The 23,727-nt window shown below is 42.5% G+C and overlaps 1 protein-coding gene across 1 annotated transcript; it reads left to right on the top strand.

Moving 5' to 3' along the window:
• The first annotated feature begins 4,485 nt into the window (after window positions 1-4,485).
• tm4sf18 (transmembrane 4 L six family member 18) lies at window positions 4,486-23,454 on the top strand. The gene is made up of 4 exons (XM_082139765.1): window positions 4,486-4,762; window positions 6,345-6,416; window positions 16,164-16,306; window positions 22,907-23,454. Exons 1-4 carry the CDS (start codon window positions 4,586-4,588, stop codon window positions 23,103-23,105), a joined length of 591 nt encoding a protein of 196 aa, XP_081995891.1. The 5' UTR covers window positions 4,486-4,585; the 3' UTR covers window positions 23,106-23,454.
• The last annotated feature ends 273 nt before the right edge of the window (window positions 23,455-23,727 follow it).

Below are 23,727 nucleotides of genomic sequence, written 5' to 3'. Positions count from 1 at the left end.
GTGTGTGTGTGTGTGTGTGTGTGTGTGTGTGTGTCGCAGTCTTCAGGCCAAGTGTGTCTTTAAATTAGGACTTTAGTGAACTCAGATGCTTCAATAACAATTTAGACTATGTCGGACATATGGATTAACTGCATGGCATGTCTTGCTGTGAAAGCAACTGCACTGCTGAGTTTAGTGTGCTACTATTTGCTGAGTTTTAATTTAAACTATTCAATGAATCAACAAAGTACAAAAGGTCATTGTATATGTGCTGTGCAGACACTTCATCTCTGAGATATTCAGCCCTGAGTGGCTTATTACTTCATTAATTTTTTTTTATTATTATTATTAAATGTTTTATTATATTTATTTTATTATTATTATATTTTTAATTATATATAATAGTGTAATATTATATTATATAATATATTTTTTATATTATTATAATAGTACTGCCAGCAACGGGTTGAATATAAACGGCTGGATCTGTTCGCAAGCAGTTTAAATGAAAACAAAACTCAGAAAATACTTCTCATGAAACAAAAACACGGTTAACAGAACAACTGCTATACTTTGACGAGATCTGAGAGAGAATACACAAACACAGGGCTATAATACAGAGGGACTAAACGAGATCATTAACAAGACACAGGTGGAGGGCAAATCAAAAACCATGGCAACCAATGAATTAGAGGCTGTTTACATGACACCGTTTTCAACAAAAAACGTAATACTTTTTAATGCGTTTTGGCCGTTCATCTACACGACAACAGTGTTTTGGGCGCCTGAAAACACAAACTTTTGAAAACGGGTCTCCGTATAAACAAGAAAAACGCGAATCTCTGAAGACGATGACGTCATGAACATACGTATTACGTGTTCAGTCTATAGTGTTATACTGGCCTGGCAGCAGAATACAGTGTTTTTAGTTGTTTCCGCGGATCCGTGTGAACTGGGATCGTTTTGACAACGGAGTCGTCTGTGCACGGAAAACTCAAAGGAAAAACTTCTCCATTTTAAGCATATCGTTGTCATGTAAACGTACAAGATCATTAACAAGACACAGGTGGGCAAATCAAAAACCATGGCAACTAATGAACTAAGACAAAGAAAACATGAGCAGGAAACCGTGTAAATTCACTCAAAAACTCAAACCCAGAACAGTCTTGACAAGTACACAGACGGAATCAAATGTTGGTTCAAATGTCGACATATCTTACTAAGATGTGATTTTATGGATAGCTTATTAAGTTCAAAAAGTGGACCACACCCTAACCCTAACTCATCTAGACAGGTTTTGAACCCTGCTTTGGTTTTGAGATAGTTGAATGTAACTTTCAACAAGAACAATCCTCCTTAGGCTAGACTGTCCCATTTAACAACGCTCAGTCTGGCCTTCACATCTTCCAAACCGATGAATAGATAGATAGTTCTAACTCAGTTTTTTCTGCTCTCTCATGTCAGTGGGCATTAAAGTCTAATAAGTTCACCGCTCACACTTGTCCAGTGGTCATGTGACGCCACAGCATACGGCTGATGTAAGGATGTATTAGTATGGGTGAGATCACAGCAGAAAAGCTCTCGACGTGTGTCAGGACGCTGGAATCTGCTCCCATTCATTCTCCACAGAGGAAATCAGGGCTGGAGGGTCTTCAGGAAACATGGCTGACAAACTATAAGAATAAACTCGCTACATTTATCAGGAAGTCAAGTCATTGCACTTCCGTTGTTTTCATCTCCATTAGTCTGATTAATATGCACTCATAAAAGGGAAGTTTATAAGGTCAAAAAATGTCCTGCCAGAGGACTGTGAGAAAGAAACATTTCAATCAGTTTTATTAAATGTAAAGTTAAGACTGGAAACTCTGAGTGAATGAGCCATGTTTGAAGGGAAGGCATTTATATGATCGATACGTTATGAAAGCATATGTTTTTACACTCTTCAAAATAAGTTTTTATGTCATACAAGATTTTGTTTCTCATTTTTTTAACTCATTTGAACTCGGTTTAATGTAATTTAAGTTGAAATGACTTAAACAATCCAAGTTGATTGTACTTAAAAATTTGAGGCAGTAACTTTTTTACAGTGATAATTTACTCAATTATTCATTAAATCAAGTAATACAGTTGTTGATTTAATGAATAATTGATTACTAGTAGTAAGCTTATGTATTAATTGAACATTGTTGTGTTTTGTTATGTCTCTGTTACCGCTGTTTAGCAATAGAGTTACAGTGATTTTCACACGCTTTTAAGCACTGCTTCACAACATATTCATAACAGATTGTTTTATTACAGAGGGTCATGCATCTCTGTGGTAAAAGAAAGAAGTGTGATTAATCATTTTGAACTTGCACTTGCAGTGTACTTCAAAAAAAGTAAGAAAGAAATAAAAGGTCATTTAAGTGCATGACTTTTATGACTGTTTCAACACACTTAAGTGCACTTAAAATGCAAATAAAAGGCTTTACTTTTGAAGTACATGTTAAATCATTGTTTTTTTTAATAAAGTTTTGCCATGCTTTAAAGAAGTAATTATTTTGGTGTGTTGACTAACATACTAAAGCACAGTAAAGTACTGAATTATAATTCGTTTTTCAACATTACATTAAAGTACATTTTAAATGAACTAAATTGCAACTTTATCATTACAAATGTGTAATTTTACGTTTAAAAACACTTTAGTTTAGGATCCAAATGTCACTATTTGCTTATTATAATGCACATTTTCTAGGATATTGGCTGTTTATTAGTACTTATAAAGCACATATTAATGCCTTATTCTGCATGATCATATTCTACATCCCTTAATCACCCGATACCTAAACTTAACAACAACTACCTTACTAACTATTAATAAGCAGTAATTAGGAGTTTATTGAGGAAACAGTCTTTGTTAATAGTTAGTTAATAGTGAGAATTAGACCCTAAAGTGTGACCAAAAACATGATATACAAGTTTAGAAATGACATAAAGGTATTTTAGTTTACCATAAATGCTTGTCAGTACATTCAGCAGTAACTTTAACCATATTTCAAAGACAAAAGAAGTCATTATAAAATTATATATAAAGTCTTAAGTTGTTCAAAAAGGCACTAAGTTCAGCTAATTGCATTTGATGGTAACACTTTAGTAGGGGAACAATTCTCACTTTTATAGTTATAGCACTTATAAAACACATATTAATGTCTTATTCTGCATGACCATATTCTACGTCCCTTAATCCACCCGATACCTAAACTTAACAACAATATTAATAAACAGTAAATTAGGATCTTATTGAGGCAGAAGTCATGGTTAATAGTGAATATGTGTTTCCCATACTAAAGTGTTACCCATTTAATTAGACTCGAATGCAATTTAGTGTCTAAAAACATTACATTCAGTTCACACTTAAGTATGTTCTTTTAAAGTATATTACATCTGCAATAAGTACTTATTACAGGGTTTAAAGTATGCTGTAGTTTACTTATTTTTGACAAAGAAGTTATGAGCAGAAGTTATTCACCTCTTATTAACACACATGCATAGAAATGAAAATGTTTTACTAATGGTTTTAATAAAGTTTTAATAAACCACCATGACATGAATGGTATACTAAACTTCTCAAGTATTAAATCTGTATTATTAGACCAGTATCAAAGGAACAAGAAGTTCATCAAGACGGTCTACAACATTCATTTTTGTCGCACTACAGATGCTTGAGAACAGTTTATTTTTGTTCTCAGAGCCCCTGGAAGCACAGCTCAACACAACACTGGGCGTCTGTATCCTCTGTGGAAAACTGATGAGTTACGTAATGCAGAGTAATACAGAGTTATAACAGGCTGCTTTATTCATAAAGCCTGATTACCAGCGTCTAATCCTGAATCACAAGAAAGACCTGTGTTACCTCATGTTGGTCTGGCTTAATAAAGATTTTACACCATTACCAAATGTGTAGCAGATGATCCCCATCTAAATATCAATGTTGTCTCAGACGTTCACAGGAGATTTCAGGTGTGAAACATAAAATATTTTTGATAAATGTAAAAAAATAAAAAAAAAATAAAAAGCTCTTACTTTTGAACAGTGGTGTACATTACAATTACAATGAATACCTTACACCAACTTTTACTATCTGTTAATAAAGACACTTTTTCACTTAGTCATCACTGAGAAACTTCAACTCTCCATCAATGTCGTGAGCCTTGTTGTAAGAAACTGATACTTGTAGAAATACATTAGATTCTCTTTCTAAGAAGTACCTTGTAGTTTCACGACCTTGAGCACAAGGTTAAACTTGCAAACCTAGATCTCAACATGATTTAAACCTTGTCAGTTTAGGTTGAGATGTGATAGAATCTCTGAATATCTACATAATCACAAGTCTTGTGGGAAAACAAAGTCCCCCACAGTATCCGGGTCATATGGTCTGTCAGAGAGTTTGCGGTCACACTGTATAATGTCAGGCTGTTTCCTGTCTCCTCCTCCTCCTCGGGACAGCGGCTCATGGGGGACGAGGAGGAGGAGGGTGGGGGGGTCTCTTAAAATCCCTCCACTCCTCCGTCCACCACCCCAGTTCCCTGTCCCGGATTACAGTCTCCTTCCCTCGCTGCGTGTGAAGATGTGTTCCCTGGGCTTTGCCAGGTCTCTGGGATTCGCCCTCATTCCTCTCGCCACTTGCTGCATCGTGGCAAACATCCTGCTCTTCTTTCCCGACGGAAAGATGATATACATTCAGGAGGATCATGTGACCAGATATGTCTGGTACTTTATGGGGATCGGAGGAGGTGGTTTTCTGGTGAGTGTCAGATTTGTGTTGGTGTAAATGTTGTCTTGTGTGGGAAAGTGTTGGTGGATTGAGGTGTCTGGAGACACACTCTCTTCCCATGAGCAAAAAAACTGAATAAACACTACATATTGTCTTAGTTAAAATATAAAAATGGTAAATGTTAGTGTGTGGTTGAGAGGTTAAGATCGAGTTAGGCTAATGAAAAATCACTGCAATGAGGCAATAAATATATAATAACTGTAAGGTTTGGTTTAGGGGTTAGGATGTAGTAAATTAGCATAATAATAAAACAGTAAAAGTCAAAGGGAATATTCTTGGTCAAAAGCGCTGCAGCTGAGTGTATGGGATGAGCAACACACTCTCAAGACAGTTTTAAAGTATTTTATGATTTGGCAAATTGGTGATGAATTCACACAATCACTTATTCATAATGAAATTCAGCTTTTCCTGCTCACACCCCCTTGCAGGACAGACTCAGAGTGGGTTTAGGGGTGGACCCGATGACCTGTTACCCATTTTTCATATTTTTCGCACGGGTCAGATTGTGTTAATTTGGGCGACTCATACAAAACGTACAAATTCTCCTAAGATTGGGTTGGAATGAATGTTATAAAGTAAGCTTCTGGGCATTTCTTGGTTGAAAACACCTTAAACGAGAAAATAATGAGTTAACACTTAAATAAATGGATAAAGCGCCCTTATTACTCAAGACATAAGCTACATCTGAGGAAACAATGAAACACCTAAGCAATAAGACCTTACTTGTAATGGAATTAAGCTTCAGATAACCGATATGTTTGTCAATATATCAATCGCATTAGGGGTGTAACGGTACCCTCATACCACGATTCGATACATATCACGATACTGAACTCACGATACGATATTATTTCGATACTCCAAGACATATGATAAAAAGTTAACAAAATGTTTTATGTTGATTGAAATTGCATTATTATACATAAAACTCTTACGACAAACATGTCTTCTAATATCTTCATTTGTTGCGTATACCGATCTGCAGCGGACACGTTATTGTTGCACTTTTGTATTGCGATATAATGTGACACGCTATATTGTTACAAACCAACCTGATCTCACAGCAATTCGTACGTATTTTACGAGGTGGCTAATTTGTAATTTACGAGGATTTTGTGATTTACGAGGCCAATCTAATTTGGTGGCAAAAGTACGAATTCATACTATTTTTAATAAATCGCACATATTTTTACGAGTTGACCAATTGGTATGAATTCGTACGAATGACCTAGCCCTGACCCCACCCTAATCCTACCCATCACTGGGGTTTAGACTAATCGTACAAATTTGTATGAATTTGTTCGTGGGATAGCGTTGTACAACCCTTGTTCCTTGTCGCCGATATCTTCATAATCTTTCATCAAAATGCCAGATTGCTCCACATCCAACACAATTTTCCTTTTTCCCTGACATTACCAAACCACTTTTCACAGTCCATGGATAAAATGTTCAATTTTTGTTGAATTGGTGTCAGAAGTAAAATGCAGTAATTGAGGTTCAATTACTCAAGTAGCCGTTTGAACTGTATTGAAAACTGCTTGTCCACATTCAGGTGCTGATCCCGGCCTGCGTGTTTCTGGGAATGGGGAAGTGTGTGGATTCCTGTGGGACAGAGAATTGTGCGGTGAGTGTTGGGAAGGGGGTCGTGGCCCTGATTTGAGCTGTAACTCAAGGACATAATGTACAGGGGTGTGTTTCCCGAAACCATCACTAGCCAACTATGGTCGGTGTTTCCTGAAGCCATCGTTCTAACGAACATTCGCAAACAGCATCGCATCTCGACCTGTGGTTAGAAGCAGAGTTTCTTGTTTGCATGACGTGTGGACTCAATAAATCCTTATCTTGAGCAATATAAGCAAGCTGACATTCAGTACAATCTATATCTTTTATTTAGAATACATACAAATGTAATTTATGTTTAAATCGTCATTTTTGAAGAGTGTGTGAACGTGCTCTAGTGTGTAAGAACGAGCCTATGACTGAATCTGGAAATAAAGCAAAATATCTGAGAAAAATGAGAATTAGTCGTCAGATGCCACATCTGTAATTTATAGTAAAACATCTAGGGCCCTATTTTAACGATCTGAAACGCAAGTGTCAAGCGCAAAGCGCAAGTATCTTTGTGGGTGGGTCTCGGCGCTGTTGCTATTTTCCCGGCGGGATAAATGACTCTTGCGCCAGGCGCAAATCTAAAATGGGTTGGTCTGAAGTAGCTTCATTATTCATAGGTGTGGTTTGGGTGTAACGTGAAATAAACCAATCAGAGCGTCATCTCACATTCCCTTTAAGAGCAGACGCGCTTTTTCCATAGCGGATTGCTATTGTAATGGCGGATTTGCCAGGCGCGCGCCAGGAGCGGTTCACAGCCAAGGAGAGCAACGCTCTCGTCACGGCCGTAAAAGAGAGAAGTTACATTGAAATGGAGAAACCCACCCAAATTAACTTCGGTTAAACAGGCGTATGATAATTTGGGTAAATGTGTAAGCTAGATGTATGCTTTTATAATAAATTGTCTATCTATCTATCTTTCTATCTATCTATCTATCTATCTATCTATCTATCTATCTATCTATCTATCTATCTATCTATCTATCGATCGTAATAATGTATGATTTGCAAAAATGAAAACTGCTGCTTCTGTGTAGATGAGAGAATCAAAGTGTATGCGTGTTGTGCACACGCTACATTGATTATTTATGGCCAAGCATGCACCCTTAAAATAGCATATGAATAACATGCGTAACGCGCCTTAGTGGCGCAATTGTTTTCTAAACCTGCAAAATAGCATGAAGGAACGTTTGCGCCGGAACACGCCTCTTCTTTGCGCTGTATTTCCTAACTTACCGACGTGCGTCTGTGGAGGGAAAAGTCCGCTTTGCGCGGGTGCAAAATAGGAATGATACATGCGTCGGTGTACAAAGTCACTTGCGCTGGGTGCAAGATAGGGCCCCTAGCGTTAATTCGATCTCAAACAGATTAATTAAAAGTACAGATTCGGGAAACAGTCGTGACGAACTAGTTGATTAAACAATCAATCTACAGTAGTGAAGCAGTACAGGAAACACACCTCTGGTCAGCCAGATTCATCAGTTTCACACTGTGTGTGTGTGTGTGTGTGTGTGTGTGTGTGTGTGTGTGTGTGTGTGTGTGTGTGTGTGTGTGTGTGTGTGTGTGTGTGTGTGTGTGTGTGTGTGTGTGTGTGTGTGTGTGTGTGTGTGTGTGTGTGTGTGTGTGTGTGTGTGTGTGTGTGTGTGTGTGTGTGTGTGAGATCTTTCAATCTGCTGTGTTTGCTGCAACATTCAATAAAGCTTCTCAACAAGTTCACTTTGTGTCTGACAACATCATTCAACTAACAGATGAAGATGCAGGTGCTTTTCAGAAGGTTGATGTAGCAGTAAATGTCAAATAAAGCTCTTGGGGTTTGAACATGGTCTCTGGAGACAGAGCTGCTCTATTCTGAGAGGATCACAATCACTCCACCCTGACAATGCAAATGGGGTTTTCAGTCTCACTCTTTGATTGGTTACATGATCTGGACTGGAACACTTTCACTTCTGCAAAAGAAGGTGATGGTATTTAAAATATACAAATATAATAAAAATCATTTTAAAAACATGATCATAAATCAAGAATCAGCCGTTGTGACAGTAATTGTGTAAGAATGTAAAAGTTTGTGTGTCTCAAATGGAAAGCATCACGTCCAGACAGCAGAAGTGACTGAATGCAGTCTGTTCAGTTTGATTGACAGGATAATATATTACACCTAAAACATGATGATCATATTGAAACACTGACTCATTCTCTTCATAAACACAAGAGTGATGTTGATTGTAATGATATAGTGTTATTAGTGTTTGGATCAGTGGCAGAGGTTTGACAGTTGATGCTGGAAGGCCAAGAGAGCATTACAATAGTCCAGTCTGGAGAGAACAAGAGTTGTGTAGCTCTGATAGGAAGGGCCTGATCCTCCTAATGTTGTATAAGGCAGATCTGCAGGACCGGGCAGTTCTAGAAATGTGCTCTGTGAAGTTTAACTGATCGTCAATCACAACTAATACTTACTATACTAATACTATACAGTCTACTAATACTTTAATGAGAGTTAGTGGACATTGTTGTATAGTCACGTAAATCAAGAGATCACATTCAGGTAACTCACATGTCTCTTTGCTAGCATTGCATGTACAAAAACAACTTTCTCTCCCTCTTACATGCATACCAGTTCCCCACATAATACAACAACTCAACAACTCAAGACTAAAGCCGGGCGCACACTGTGCCATTTATAATAGTCCTTTACGATTGTTGCTACGAACATGATCCTCGCTGTAAGCCATGTCACACTCTAAGATCTCAGTCGTCATTAATGTCAGACTGTACGACAGTCAAGACGCGTTAAAAGCGGACGCACGCTAGAAAACTTGTCCAGTCACCGTAGGTTTTCCACAGTCTGCTCGGGAACCGATGCTCTCGGGACAGATATAGTTATTTCAGTGAGTAAACGGCTCGACGGCAGGAAGGAATAAACCAAACAATTTTTTACGTTTTTTTCAATAATAAAAGGTAGTGTGTCGATTCAATTAAAAATCCACATATCACATATTTTAAAATATTACATAATTCATTGAAGCCTGTTTGTCATGTATAATACACCGACCAATCGTCATCTGGCACAACAAGTTAAAATTTCATTGGACAATGTGAAGTGGAGCGGTAATTTTCCAGTCATTCATAAATCGTTTGAAAATTAGATGGACAGACGAATTTACATTTATGAAGCGATCTGAATCTGCGTCGTTTAAACAATGGATGCTAATTGACTACAGAGCACTGCACAAAACCAGCAGCAAAAGTCGCATTAATGGTAAGAAGTATTAAAGTCACTTTTTATTTAGTCTATCTGATCAAACTATCATAGTTGGTTAAATGAAGCCCAGGCCTACAGAACTATTATGTGAAGTGTAGGCGGACAACAACACGCCAAATGGTGACGTGAAAGGACTTCAACATTTTTGATAATTATGCAACAATAGTATAATAGTACAGTACTACTGGTCAAACATTTGCACACATGACTATTTTTATGTTTTTAAAGAAGTCCCTTATTGCGCATCAAGCCTGCATTTATTTGATCAAAAATACAGAAAAATATCATCACAATTTAAAATAATGGTTCTCTTACGAGAGGTTCTCTCGTATTGCGTAAGTTGCTTACGCTATGGGTAAAGTTGTCTTTTCTCGAGATCTGAAGCCAAAAAATTATCCTTAATTTTGTATTTATTGTCAACGCAGTGCGGCAGACAGCAGACCATGGCAGGGTGTATGAGCGTGCTCATTGGCTGTCCTGCGGCAACTACAGCAGCCTACCAGTGAGCCCTGCGTGACGTCACGCCCAATGAGGGCGCTTCGCGCCCTCCACGCGCCTGGCCCGCCAGAATGGGTGTGGCTAGCGTGTTTAAAAGAGGGGCTCACAGGCTGGAATTCTGATTTTCATGTCTTCAGCGAAGCGCTTCGCATCTCTGGATCTTGAGAGCCGCCGCCGTTGAAACAAGCGACCAGCAAGCCAGGAAGCGTCTGAGGAAGCCGGCCGTCTTCGCCGCCTTCAGCCTCCGTGCCTGCTACGCCATCCGGCGACATATCCTTTCTATGCTGTGTGTGTTCGCCTTGCGTCACACACTTTCTCTCTCCTAAAAGAGCACGAGGCGTTTTTCTAAAATACCTCGTCTTTCCTGCGGCTCGTGCCGCTCAGCAACAGAGACCGCCATGTCATCTGCGCTCTCTGCCTGGGCCGCTAGCACGCCGCCACCGCACTCCCCGAGTGCGAAGAGCTCTCAATGTCGCAAGCTGTCACTCCGCCTGTCCCTGCGGAGCCGCGCAGAAATAAGCGCCGCCCCCAGAGACCACTGGAGGTCGTTGCGGCAACGAGAAGCTCGCCGTATCCGTTCCCTCGAGCTTCTCTCTCCCCCCCTCCCGGCCGCGCAGCCGCCGGCACTCGCCCGAGCCGCCGCCACTTCAGGGGATGAGGCAGAGGAGCTGGACGAGGACGCCGCCGCTGAAAGCTCCCCTCTGTTCGAGCCGCGCAAACGGCGCCGCTCACAAGGGATATGTCAGAAAGCAGGCGGTCATGGGATAGCTTCCTTTACGTTACAAGAAAGCTACTCCGCGTCCCGTTCGTGCGCGTCACTCTGGTAACATCAATATTGCAGTAAACGAGCCTGTTATAAATACATGCACGCCTGCAAACAAACGCCGTCACGACGAGCAATGTTCAGCACCCCGCGTGCCTCACTCACCGGCGAAAGGAGAAAGAGAGAGTGTTCTGAGTCCCGCTGAGGCCGGACCAACCTCCAATTCTCGCACATTTCTCAGTCTCCTCTAAGTTCAGGTTACTGGAAATACGAATATTGCAGTGAACGAGCCTGTTTTAATACACGCGTGCCTGCAAAACGAACGCCAACACAAATCGTGACGCTCTTTATGCTCACGCTTACCGAAAGTTTATTTGTTTTCCCCCTGTGGCACAGTGGTAGAACCCTAGGCTTTTGCGCCAGAGACCCGTGTTCGAATCCGGGCCTTGGCAGCTGATAAAAATTATGCTGTTCGCTCCGAGCTCGCGGCCAGCTTTCTTACTTCAGAAAGCGAACCCGCCTCTAAAATGCCTCACTCACCGGCGAAAGGAGTAAGAGAGAGTGTTTTGAGTCCCGCTGAGGCTGGACCAACCTCCAATCCTCACACATTTCTCAGCCCCCTCTAAGTTCAGGTGGCTGGAAATACTAATATTGCAGTAAACGAGCCTGTTTTGATACACGCACGCCTGCAAACGATCGCCGACACAAAACGTGACGCTCTTTTATATCGTCACGCTTACTGAAAGCCTATGTGTTCGCCTCGCCCCCTGTGGCACAGTGGTAGAACACTAGGTTTCCGTGCCAGAGACCTGTGTTCGAATCCGGGCTCTGACAGCAAATAAAAATTATGTTTTTGTGAAGCATGTGAGCCCCTAAAAGGCGACTGCAGATGCGTATTTTGCACATCTAATGCCCTGAGAGGTCAGGGTATGCGAATTTTGAACTATCTGGATGATTGGCTGATTCTAGCACAGTCAGAGGAAGAACTGATCTCCCACAGAACTGTGCTTCTCAGCCACCTGGAAAGCTTGGGTCTCACGGTCAACTGGACCAAGAGCTCATTACTGCCCAGTCAGTCAACCCCTTTTCTGGGCTTGGAACTGGACTCTGTGGCAATGACGGCCCGGCTGTCGATATAGCGCGCGCGCCGTATCTAGCGCCTGGCCGCGTCTTTCCAGCTGGACAGCGCCGCACCCCTGAAAACGTTTCAGAGGATGCTGGTTTATATGGCGTCAGCTGCAGCAGTGCTTCAGCTGGGTCTATTACATATGCGCCCCCTACAACGCTGGTTGAACGCCCGTATGCCTCGCCGAGCCTGGGCGGCCGGTGGCATACGAATTAGAGTGACTCAGAGCTGCGTTTCAGCGCTGAGACCCTGGTTAGCGGCCGATTGGTACCAGCAGGGAGTGATAATGGGAGCCGTTTCACGCCGCAAGTTATCTCGACGGATGCATCCAACTTAGGTTGGGGCGCTCTGTTCGAGGGCAAACCGGTCTTTGGCCTGTGGTCAGACCAGGAAAAATGCCTCCATATAAACTGTTTGGAGATGATAGCGGTCGAAAACGCGCTCAAGCATTTCCTCCCACATATACGGGATCCCCACGTACTAGTCCGTTCGGACAACATGTCTGTGGTGTCCTATGTGAACCGACAGGGCGGTCAGGGCGGTCAGATCCAGAAATCTCTGCAATCTGACGAAGCGCCTTCTAGTGTGGGCTCACCACTCGTTGCGCTCGCTGAGAGCCGCGCACGTGCCTGGCCACCTGAATGTCGGTCCAGACAGACTGTCCAGGTACAACATTCCCCCGGGAGAATGGTCCCTGCACCCTCAGACAGTCCAGCTGCTGTGGCACCTGTTCGGCAGGGCGGAAGTCGACCTATTTGCGTCAAAAGACAACGCTCATTGCCCGAGGTTTTTCTCAAAAAGCGAGGATGCGTTGGCCCAAACCTGGCCCAGCCGCCCGCTGTATGCTTTCCCTCCGATCTCTCTGTTACCACAGGTAATAAAGAGGGTCAGGGAAAACACGCCACTCAGTGCTCCTCATAGCCCCGCGATGGGGGAACCAAATTGGTACCCAGAGCTAGTGAGGCTGTCGCACTCACCCCCCTGGCCGATCCCGGTCAAGAGAGATCTCCTCTCTCAAGCCGGTGGATCGATATGGCATCCCCACCCAGAGCGCTGGTCTCTGCAAGCGTGGGTAATCAACGGATACCCGTTGAATTGTCAGAAGGGGTCATAAACACGATCACGCAGTCTAGAGCCCCTTCCACAAGAAGACTCTTCGCGTCGAAATGGTCAGTGTTCACTAAATGGTGCGCCACTAGGAGCCTGGATCCACGCACATGCGGGGTTTCGCGGGTGCTCTCCTTCCTACAAGAGCTGTTGGACAAGGGCAGGTCCCCCTCCACGCTCAAAGTATATGTTGCGGCTATCGCAGCGTTCGCTGAGACGACGCGCAGCCATGCAATAGGAAGAAATTAGCTCATTATCCGCTTCCTTAGGGGAGCCAGGAGGATGAACCCCCCGCGGGGTTAATATTTAATTTATAAAGGAGATTTAAAGACTCAGTTATCTTCTAAACAGAAAAAGGAAACAAACACACACAGTGATAGAGAACATAGAAATATTAACAGCCTTTAAATCTCCTTTATAAATGTTTTACAAGGCATAACTAGTCCTCACTTTAGATGAGCTCATAAAAACTCGTTTTCAAAAGCTTGCATTGTCAGGCCCCCAAAATGGCATTTTCGTTGAAATGAACGGCCAAAACGTTTTCAGTTTTCAGTTGAAAATGATGTCGTGTAAACAGACCCTAAAGCGTGTATTATTTATTATTTATTATTTATTGCCCCCGACTGAGCCTGGGTTCTCCCAAGGTTTTTTTTTTTCTCCATTAGGTCACCTGATGGAGTTTTAGGACACCATTAGGTCACTTGATGAAGTTTTTCGGTTCCTTGCCACTGTTGCCTTTGGCTTGCTCAGTTGGGGATATTTTGGGGATATTTAATTTAATTTTATCAATCAATAAATTCCTCTTGAAACAAACTTTGTTGTATTATTTTAATTTAATACTGTGAAGCTGCTTTGATACAATCTGTATTGTGAAAAGCGCTATACAAATAAACTTGACTTGACTTGACTTGACTTGCACAATTTTGTTAATTGTTCATTTCAGTTGGCCTATTTATTATATATACAGTAATATATACAGTTTTATTCTGGTTTACTGTGTTCACAGAAGCACTGCGGGTGCTTGATGTGTGAATCCTCATGTTCTGTTGTTTATGCTGCTATTTGCACATGTAAATCTACATTTTTGAAGTATTTGAATCGGTCACAGACTATTATCTATTCTAAGTCCATTTAATTCTAATCTAACCTTCAAATCATGTCAGTTAACTGATGATGACTGGTTAACAAGCATCAGCTTTCAGTCAGAAAACAAAATGTTAAATGAACATCCCTACTTCATATATTTCAACTGAACCAACTAAAAGTGTTCAGTGTAGCAAGTCGACATAACATTTTGAGATTGACCTCCAAAATCTTTACAGTGTGTTTGGGATGGCAAGAAATGTACAAAGCAGCCAAACACGTATCGTTCTTTACCATCCAACTGGGGACGCGAAGTTCATTTTGATTAATAAAATCATTATTCACTGTATAAAGTATGCTTTACGCTATACTAAATATAGGTCACTATATGACCTGAAATCATTACCTTAAAGAGCTATTTCTGTTTGATTATTCCCATAAACCCTAAAGGGACTGCATAACCAAGCATAGAAAGTATCAATGAAGAGAGAGCGTTAAATAAGAAAAATAATATTATGAATGATAAGAGGATCTTCTCGCCTCTGCTTTTGAACTGTTGCCGTCGGGCCGTCTGTATTTTTTACCCCATTGTAGATTTAAAATGGTCTTTCCTCAAGCAATTCAATTTTTGATAACTGATGATGTTCGTCATTCTTTTTGTTTCTTTTTTTTTTTTACTATGCATATCTCTGATGCCTAGGCCTATATATATATATATATATATATATATATATATATATATATATATATATATATATATATATATATATATATATATTATATATCACACACACACAGTTCCATTGCAGGCTATTGTGAGTCCCCACTTGTTGTATAGGTAGAGATCGTTCAGAGTTGAGATTCAATCTTGGCATGTTTAATTTTTTTTAATTTTTTTTTTTGCATATTTGAAGTTATATTATGAAAAAAGACCTTAAAAGAAAATTTTGTATTTCATTTTTGTTTCTTCAAAATGACCAGATGCAGCAAGTCAACTCAAAAGTTTTGAATTAGATCTTAAAGAAAGGTCCACTGTTGGATGGTAACGACCGACATATGTTTGGTTGCATTTAAATTGAGCAATATTTCAAACACTGACTTTCTCTGTACATCAACATCCTAGAAACAAAGGAAACAGAAAAAAAATGGCATGTCTATTGATTTTATTAGAGTAGAAATTATGTTTTAATTAATAGGCCACAACAGAGAATGAATTTCTTAAAGCAATAACTTTGCTGTAATGTCCACAACATAACGCTTCTGATGTTTTATAGTGCTTTCATTAAAAGTGTGAAAATGAAAGAAAATGAAAAATATCAAATAATATTCTGTATTATTTGTTGGTATGGAACTGCTACTGAGGTACAGACAAAATTATTAAGAAAAGTATTAACAATAAATTGTTAGGGACTGCATAACCAAGCATAGAAAGTATCTATGAAGAGAGAGCGTTAAACAAGAAAAATAATATTATGAATGATAAGAGGATATTCTCGCCTCTGCTTTTGAACTGTTGCCGTCGGGCCGTCTGTATTTTTTACCCCGTTGTAGATTTATATATATATATATATATATATATTTATATATATAGTTACATAATGAAGGCAGAATTCACTGCCAGTTAACTTCACTGTTCACACACACACAGCTCCATTGCAGGCTATCGAGTCCCCACTTGTATAGATAGAGATCGTTCAGAGTTTCAGGTCCCCACTTGGCATGTTTTTTTAAGAATAAAAAAATGCATATTTGAAGTTATATTATGAAAAAAGAGCTTAAAAGAAAATTTTGTATGTCATTTTTGTTTCTTCAAAATGTCAGAAACACTAGTCCCCTCTTGGCCAGTGTAGAGCGATAGTCCCCTGTTAGTAATATAGACGTGTATGTGTGTGTGTGTGTGTGTGTGTGTGTGTGTGTGTGTGTGTAGATGTGTGGTTCGGTGATAGCGGCTCTGGTGGGGCTCGCCGGATCTGGGTTCTGCTTCCTGATCTCCGCTGTGGCGCTCCTGAAGGGGCCGTACTGCTTCACTTCAATGGGATGGGAATCTCCTTTTGAGGCCGACAGGGGACAGTGAGCTCTTTTTCTCTTTCTTTTTAAAATGCATTGATGGTGACTTAATAACTACACAGGAACAAATGAGTAACGAGAGTAACAAGTAACAAGAAACTCTGATTAACACATTAGTAAGTACTAGTGCTGTTTTATGTGGTAGTTCACTATAAGCTAATCAGTAACTACTATTTCTGTCAGGACCACTATCGTCAAATACGATTGACAATTGGCACACAGTTAGGATTGGCCGTATGGTTCTGTTCTGGGCGAGAACTCCCATGAAGCCTAGCATGGCAGCTTAACAATAACCCCCCTCAGGGTAAACAGAACAGAACCAACATGAATGTGTTGCAGATATCATTAATTCAAGATTTTAAAGTACAACATAATTCGAGAATTTATTCTGATTCAAGGGCACTCAGAAGGCCAGATCCTGACTGACGACAGGTGGAGCTGGGGAGGGAGGAGGGTAATTCACTCCTGAGAAACGCGACAGCTCCTGATAATACTGAAGGAGCTTATATATGAATACAGGGATAGGCGTCGTATTCCTATTGGTAGACGTGGATCAGCTGAGAGTCACTGATGCCAGCTTGATTAACGTGACCGGCCAGAACTGACGCTACTCTTGATTTGTTTCATACCTCACTGAGAACTACTATATACAGGTTAATAATTAACATGAATAATGCATAATTTATAATAAAAGGTAACGGTAACCCACTAGTAATGACTCAAGTGTTACTACAGGAACTACTAATTATTTGGATCAGTATTCTAAAGTGAAAAACATGAAAACTACCTAAAATAGCGTTTGAGATTTTTTTAAGATTTTGAACAGTAATTCCTATCGATGGATTTGGCAACACTTTAGTCATTACTAGTGTGTTCCCATGATCTTCACTTTAGAATACTGATCCAAATAACCAGTAGTTCCTTTAACTAGTAACACTTGAGTCATTACTACTGGGTTACCATTATTACCTTTTATTATAAATTATTATAATAAAATTATAAAAATAATTATCCGCTGCACGTCGGACGGTTCATGCCTCGCCGTCGTTCATTAATACCTGACAATGGACACCTCGAAGGGCATTAACCCGCTTATACCATGGTCACTTGCCAAATAACACATTTTTAAAACATTAGTTTATATTTTAATTAGTTTTACAATCGAAATCTAAAGTTCCCTTTCGAAAGGGAACTCTACACTACGTCAGAATGACGCTATGGGGAACGCCTCAGGCGTGACAGGTGTCTGAAATCAAATATCAACTCACGTCAATCATGTTGACCGGCGACAGCCCGTGAATCATCAGCTTGATTGATTAACGCGCGAACTGATGTATAAAGGGGAGCCTTGCACACATGACAACATCTTTTCGTCTTCAGGGACTGTTTGTCTGTTTTGAGAATATCGCTGAAGCGCGCGGGAGGCTCTCTCGAGAGCCTCTTGTGCAAACTGTGAGCGTTTTTCATTTAAAGATGCTCCGCTCTCGTCGGACCCTTTTCTCGAGGGAGGAGGGTTCAGCATCTGAGCCCCTTGGTGCGCGCGATCTGTGAAACAATACTGTTTGGGTACGAGGCGTTCACAGTCAGTTCCTGAGGGTGCTGGCAGTGTTCATTAAGAAATATCTCGGCGCGCGTGAGAAAGAAAAAATCCGTGCGCTGTTGGATGTTTCAACCTCGCACCTGTTGACTTTCTTCTCGAGGGATGAAAGCCAAATATATTTTAACGGCTCGTTTCTCGCGCTTGCCGGGGCAGTGTGTAGATTACGAGAACGTATAAATGTTAAAACAGTATTGTCTGGTGATTATGGCTGCATTTAATTCTTTGAATTAAAATGATGGAATATTATCTGACTTTTAAGAAGTTAGATATTTAGTAATTCAGCCTATCATCCAGATCGCGTTATCCAGTGTTTTTGGCTGCATTTTAATTGAGGAATTAAAATGATGGGCAGTGAACAAAAAGAGCAGGTGTAATTCTGGTCTTTTTGTAAAATATGAAATTAACATATTTCTGTTTCTTTTCAGACCACGTCTCCTTTTTTGGAGTCTGGGGCAAAATGTTGTGGGTAAGAGAGTAAATCTAAAGATTTCTTCGATGGTCAGGTAGTAGGTCTTATCAGGCCTCCTTGACCAGACATTCCCCATTTTGCAACCGGACAGCGCTTGGGCCTCCCTGAGGTGAGCTCCCAGGAATTGACTGTCAAGGAGTAATGTGGTTATCAGGTTATAGGCCTCACTAGGCCTTCCTGAATATGAGCTTCCACATACTATGGTTGAATGAGCTCCCACATATTATGGTTATCAGGTCATAGGCCTCACTAGGCCTTCCTGAATATGAGCTCCCACATACTGTGGTTATCAAGTTATAGGCCTCTCCAGGCCTTCTTGAATATAGCTCCCATATAATGTGGTTATCAGGTCATAGGCCTCACTAGGCCTTCCTGAAAATGAGCTCCCACATACTGTGGTTGAATATGAGCTCCCACATTCTGTGGTTATCAAGTTATAGGCCTCACCAGGCCTTCTTGAATATGAGCTCCCACATACTGTGGTTATCAGGTCATAGGCCTCACTAGGCCTTCCTGAGTATGAGCTCCCACATACTGTGGTTATCAGGTCAGAGGCCTCACCAGGCCTTCCTGAATGTGAGCTTCCACATATTGTGGTTGAATATGAGCTCCCACATTCTGTGGTTATCAGGTCAGAGGCCTCACCAGGCCTTCCTGAATGTGAGCTTCCACATATTGTGGTTGAATATGAGCTCCCACATTCTGTGGTTATCAGGTCATAGGCCTCACTAGGCCTTCCTGAGTATGAGCTCCCACATACTGTGGTTGAATATGAGCTCCCACATACTGTAGTCGCCAGGGTATAGGCCTCACCAGACCTTCCTGGTTATGAGCTTCCACATGTCAGGTTACAGGCCTCACCGGCCTTCCTGAATGTGAGCTCCCACATACTGTGGTCATCAGGTTACAGGCCTCGCCAGGCCTTCCTGGTTATGAGCTCCCACATACTGTGGTCGCCAGGTTACAGGCCTCACCGGCCTTCCTGGTTGATGGGCTTCTACATGTCAGGTTACAGGCCTCACCTGGCCTTCCTGAATGTGAGCTTCCACATACTGTGGCCGCCAGGTTACAGGCCTCACCCGGCCTTCCTGAGTATGAGCTCCCACACACTGTGGTCGCAGGTCTTCCTAGTTATGAGCTTCCTCATGTCAGGTTATAGGCCTCATCCGGCCTTCTTGAATGTGAGTTCCCACTTACTGTGGTCACCAGGTTTCAGGCCTCATAGGCCTTCCTGAGTATGAGCTCCCACATACTGTGGTCGCCAGGTTACAGGCCTCACAGGCCTTCCCGAGTGTTAAGCTCCCACATTCAGTGGTCACCAGGCTTCAGGCTTCCTAAAGGCCTTCCTGGTTATGAGTTTTCACATGTCAGGTTACAGGCCTCTCCAGGCCTTCCTGAATGTGAACTCCCACGCACTGTGGTCGCTAGGGTTTAGGCCTCACTGGTTGTGAGCTTCCACATGTCAGGTTGCAGGCCTCATCAGGCCTTCCTGAATGTGAGCTCCCACGCATTGTGTCCATCAGGTTATAGGCCTCATCTGGCCTTCCTGATCATGGGTTCCCACATGCTGTGATCGCCAGGTTAGAGGCCTCACCAGGCCTTCCTGGATTCGGACTGGCATAAGTACACGCACTTTCGTTTCGTTTACTTTCTAAAAATCCATATTTATGGTAAGGGTTATGCGCTTCCGCTTCATTCCCTTTTTTACGTGGCTCAGACTCCGGTTCTTCACCTCGAGTCCCACTCTAAATGCGTCTTGTTGTCACTATGTTTTACGACAGACGCCTCCCTTTTAAGCTATCTCCCACATTCTGTGGTTACAGGCCTTGTTAGGCCTTTCTGAAGGTAGCCCCACATTGTGTGGCTGTCAGGTTACAGGCCTCTCCGGCCTTCCTGTAAACGAGCTCCCACTTACTGTGGTCGCCAGGTTTTAGGCCTCACAGGCCTTCCTGAGCATGAGCTCCCACATACTGTGGTCGCCAGGTTAGAGGCCTCACCAGGCCTTCCTGGATTCAGACTGGCATAAGTACACGCACTTTCGTTTCATGTACTTTCTTGAATCCATATTTATGGTAAGGGTAATGCGCTTCTGCTTCATTCCCTTTTTTACGTGGCTCAGACTCCGGTTCTTCACCTCGAGTCCCACTCTAAATGCGTCTTGTTGTCACTATGTTTTACGACAGACGCCTCCCTTTTAAGCTATCTCCCACATTCTGTGGTTACAGGCCTTGTTAGGCCTTTCTGAAGGTAGCCCCACGTTTTGTGGCTGTCAGGTTACAGGCCTCTCCGGCCTTCCTGAATACAAGCTCCCACTTACTGTGGTCGCCAGGTTTTAGGCCTCACAGGCCTTCCTGAGTATGAGCTCCCACATACTGTGGTCGCCAGGTTAGAGGCCTCACCAGGCCTTCCTGGATTCAAACTGGCATAAGTACACGCACTTTCGTTTCGTGTACTTTCTTGAATCCATATTTATGGTAAGGGTAATGCGCTTCTGCTTCATTCCCTTTTTTACGTGGCTCAGACTCCGGTTCTCCACCTTGGGTCCCACTCTAGATGCGTCTTACTGTCGAAATGTTTTACGACAGGCGCCTCCCTTTCAAGCTATCTCCCACATTTTGTGGTAACAGGCCTCGTTAGGCCTTTCTGAAGGTAGCCCCACATTGTGTGGCTGTCAGGTTACAGGCCTCTCCGGCCTTCCTGAGTATGAGCTCCCACATATTGTGGTCGCCAGGGTACAGGCCTCTCCCGGCCTTCCTGAGTATGAGCTCCCACATACTGTGGTCGCCAGGTTACAGGCCTCACCGGCCTTCCTGATATGAGCCCTCATGTACTGGAGCTCTCCATATGAGGAGGTCATCAGGTCTTAGGTCTCAGTAGACCTTCCTGGTTTGAACCCTCTCTTACTTCACCAGTGTTCGGAGCGAGCACTGGGTAGACCCGTGGATTGAGTGGACGACTTCCGTCGTTTCTTGAGGTTGAGTCACACTCTCCGGGAGATCCCGTCTCTGTGTTCCGGAACTGAATGGTTTCTGCCAGCTTCGCAGGCCTTTGGTTTCTGGATGCCTTATCCAAGGCAACTTCCAGAGGCTCTGTCTCGGACAGACAGGCTATGGCCAGACTGTGTGTCTTAGTATAGATCACCAGGCCAGCCTGGTGGTATTTCAGGTGGCACGCTCCCCTGAATAGTGACTGGCTGGGGGTCCCTTGGGTCCCCTAGCCACACTCCCTAGAAGTGACCCCTTCTATTGGAAGCTGTGGTCCTAAGCCTTTGAGCTGGCCCAGATATACCCCCCATTAACTGTGTTCTGGCGGTCTCTTGGGTCATTAGCTTGGGCTATGACCGGTAGGGAGTGCTGTCACTGACAGCCCGATGTGACCTAGGGGTGAGTGGTTCCAGTGTTTTCTGAATTACTGGTTCGGACAGTTGTCACTGCCTTTTGGCATGCACTCCCCTCAGCATGGTGGAGTTGGTATATCGTTCCCCATAGCGTCATTCTGACGTAGTGTAGAGTTCCCTTTCGAAAGGGAACGTCTCAGGTTACGACTGTAACCTATGTTCCCTGAGAACAGGGAACGAGACACTACGTCTCCCTGCCATGCCTCGGGGCCTGCCTGCAACAGTCCCTTCAGACGATAGGATGTTGTCATGTGTGCAAGGCTCCCCTTTATACATCAGGTCGCGCGTTAATCAATCAAGCTGATGATTCACGGGCTGTCGCCGGTCAACATGATTGACGTGAGTTGATATTTGATTTCAGACACCTGTCACGCCTGAGGCGTTCCCCATAGCGTCATTCTGACGTAGTGTCTCGTTCCCTGTTCTCAGGGAACATAGGTTACAGTCGTAACCTGAGACGTTTTTACAAACAATAACTTGGTTTCCCTGGTTACGCCTGACGGTTTATTTAGCAACCGGAGATATTGATAGTCCGCTCAGCTCGTAGAACCCTTCAGTTTACTGCCTGTTGCTATGGTTACTCACAGCTGATGTAGCCAGCGCATTTATTTATTCATTTCGAACGGTAAACAGTCAGTTTCACCAGAACTCCTTTACTAGGTGTCCTCTATCACTTTTTAATGGACACCCTGCAGCCAATCAGAATAGAGTATTCACCCAGGCCATGGTATAAGTAAGGGATAATGTAGAGCGAGGCGGGTGTTATAGCGAATACAACCCCGACAGGCTGATCGGGACCCCGACGCGAAGCGGAGCTTGAAGGGGTTGTATTCGCTATAACAACCGCCTCGCTCTACATTATCCCGCTTATTACATGGCTACCTACCAATTAAATCAATAATTTGCCACAAAATATTGATTTAAAAAGAAGTTTATTGATTTAAAAACGATTGTATTGCTTCCTCTAAAGAAAATAGTCTGTTCCGTCTCTACGGTTAGAATCCTGCGTCCATAGCAACGCTCTGTTTTTCATGGCAACGGTGTGTTATCCTTAGCGGCGTCCCTGTGTAGTTATTCATTAATGACGGAACGGTATTCTGAAGTGTTATCCTGAACTCGGTTCCTTGTTTTCTCCAGGTATCTGCTGGCTCGAGAGAGATGGTCAGTCTGCACTCAGCCGGCAAGCGTGGTGGAGTGGAACGTGACGCTGCTGTCGATCCTGCTGGGTCTCAGCGCGCTGGAGTTCCTCATCTGTGTCCTGCAGCTCATCAGCGGCCTGGTGAACGCCGTGTGCCGGCCCTGCTGCTACAAGCAGGAGTACAGCCTGAACGCCTGAGGACCGAGCGCTTCCCCGACCCCGGACTGAGGCAGAAACACAGATCTGACAATCACACACACTAACAGATGTGTTTCTGATGACCACACCACTGCAGTCGAGATTAGCAGCGCATGTTTTCTGTATAGAACAAACATTTGTATTGTATACTAGCTGCATTATGCATTTTTTGCTAAAATATAAAAGTATTTTTGTATGAGTTCTGGTCGTTTTGTACAGGAAGCTGTTTTGTAAATGATTTAAATACTGAGAGTAAAAGAAGAACAGTTGATGAATGTTGTTTTATATACTTATAAACGCTGTAATATGTTTTAAATATTCCCTTCAATAAATACATAGGTTTCGTTTCGTTTTAGAGTACTTTGGTCTGTTTTGTTAAATTTATGGATCATTTCACATTTTTGGGTGTCAGCATTTGCTACATTAATAATGCAAGAAATCCCCTGGGAAGTGTTTGCTGTAAGCCTCATTATCCCCGTTGCAGCAATAATCTCTCAAACTTAAAGCCGTGTCACACTGTACACTTGCACGAAGCATTGTTGGTATGTGTTGGTGTGGTATCCTCTTGGTATGTGTTTTATAGACATGCAGATTTCTCTCCAAACATAAGCAGGCCTGAGTA

The sequence above is a fragment of the Leuciscus leuciscus genome (assembly GCF_965113295.1).
Source record: "Leuciscus leuciscus genome assembly, chromosome: 15".
NCBI classification, from domain to species: Eukaryota; Metazoa; Chordata; class Actinopteri; order Cypriniformes; family Leuciscidae; genus Leuciscus; species Leuciscus leuciscus.
The sequence above is the reverse complement of the archived record's forward strand: the minus strand, read 5'-3'. Positions and strand labels throughout refer to the sequence as shown.

What these genes read in the sequence shown, in the direction of transcription:
- tm4sf18 (XM_082139765.1), top strand. Translation starts at nt 4,586, where the DNA reads ATGTGTTCCCTGGGCTTTGCCAGGTCTCTGGGATTCGCCCTCATTCCT. An exon ending in TCGGAGGAGGTGGTTTTCTG is followed by an intron (nt 4,763 to 6,344) that starts GTGAGTGTCAGA and finishes GTCCACATTCAG; the next exon opens with GTGCTGATCCCGGCCTGCGT. An exon ending in GTGGGACAGAGAATTGTGCG is followed by an intron (nt 6,417 to 16,163) that starts GTGAGTGTTGGG and finishes GTGTGTGTGTAG; the next exon opens with ATGTGTGGTTCGGTGATAGC.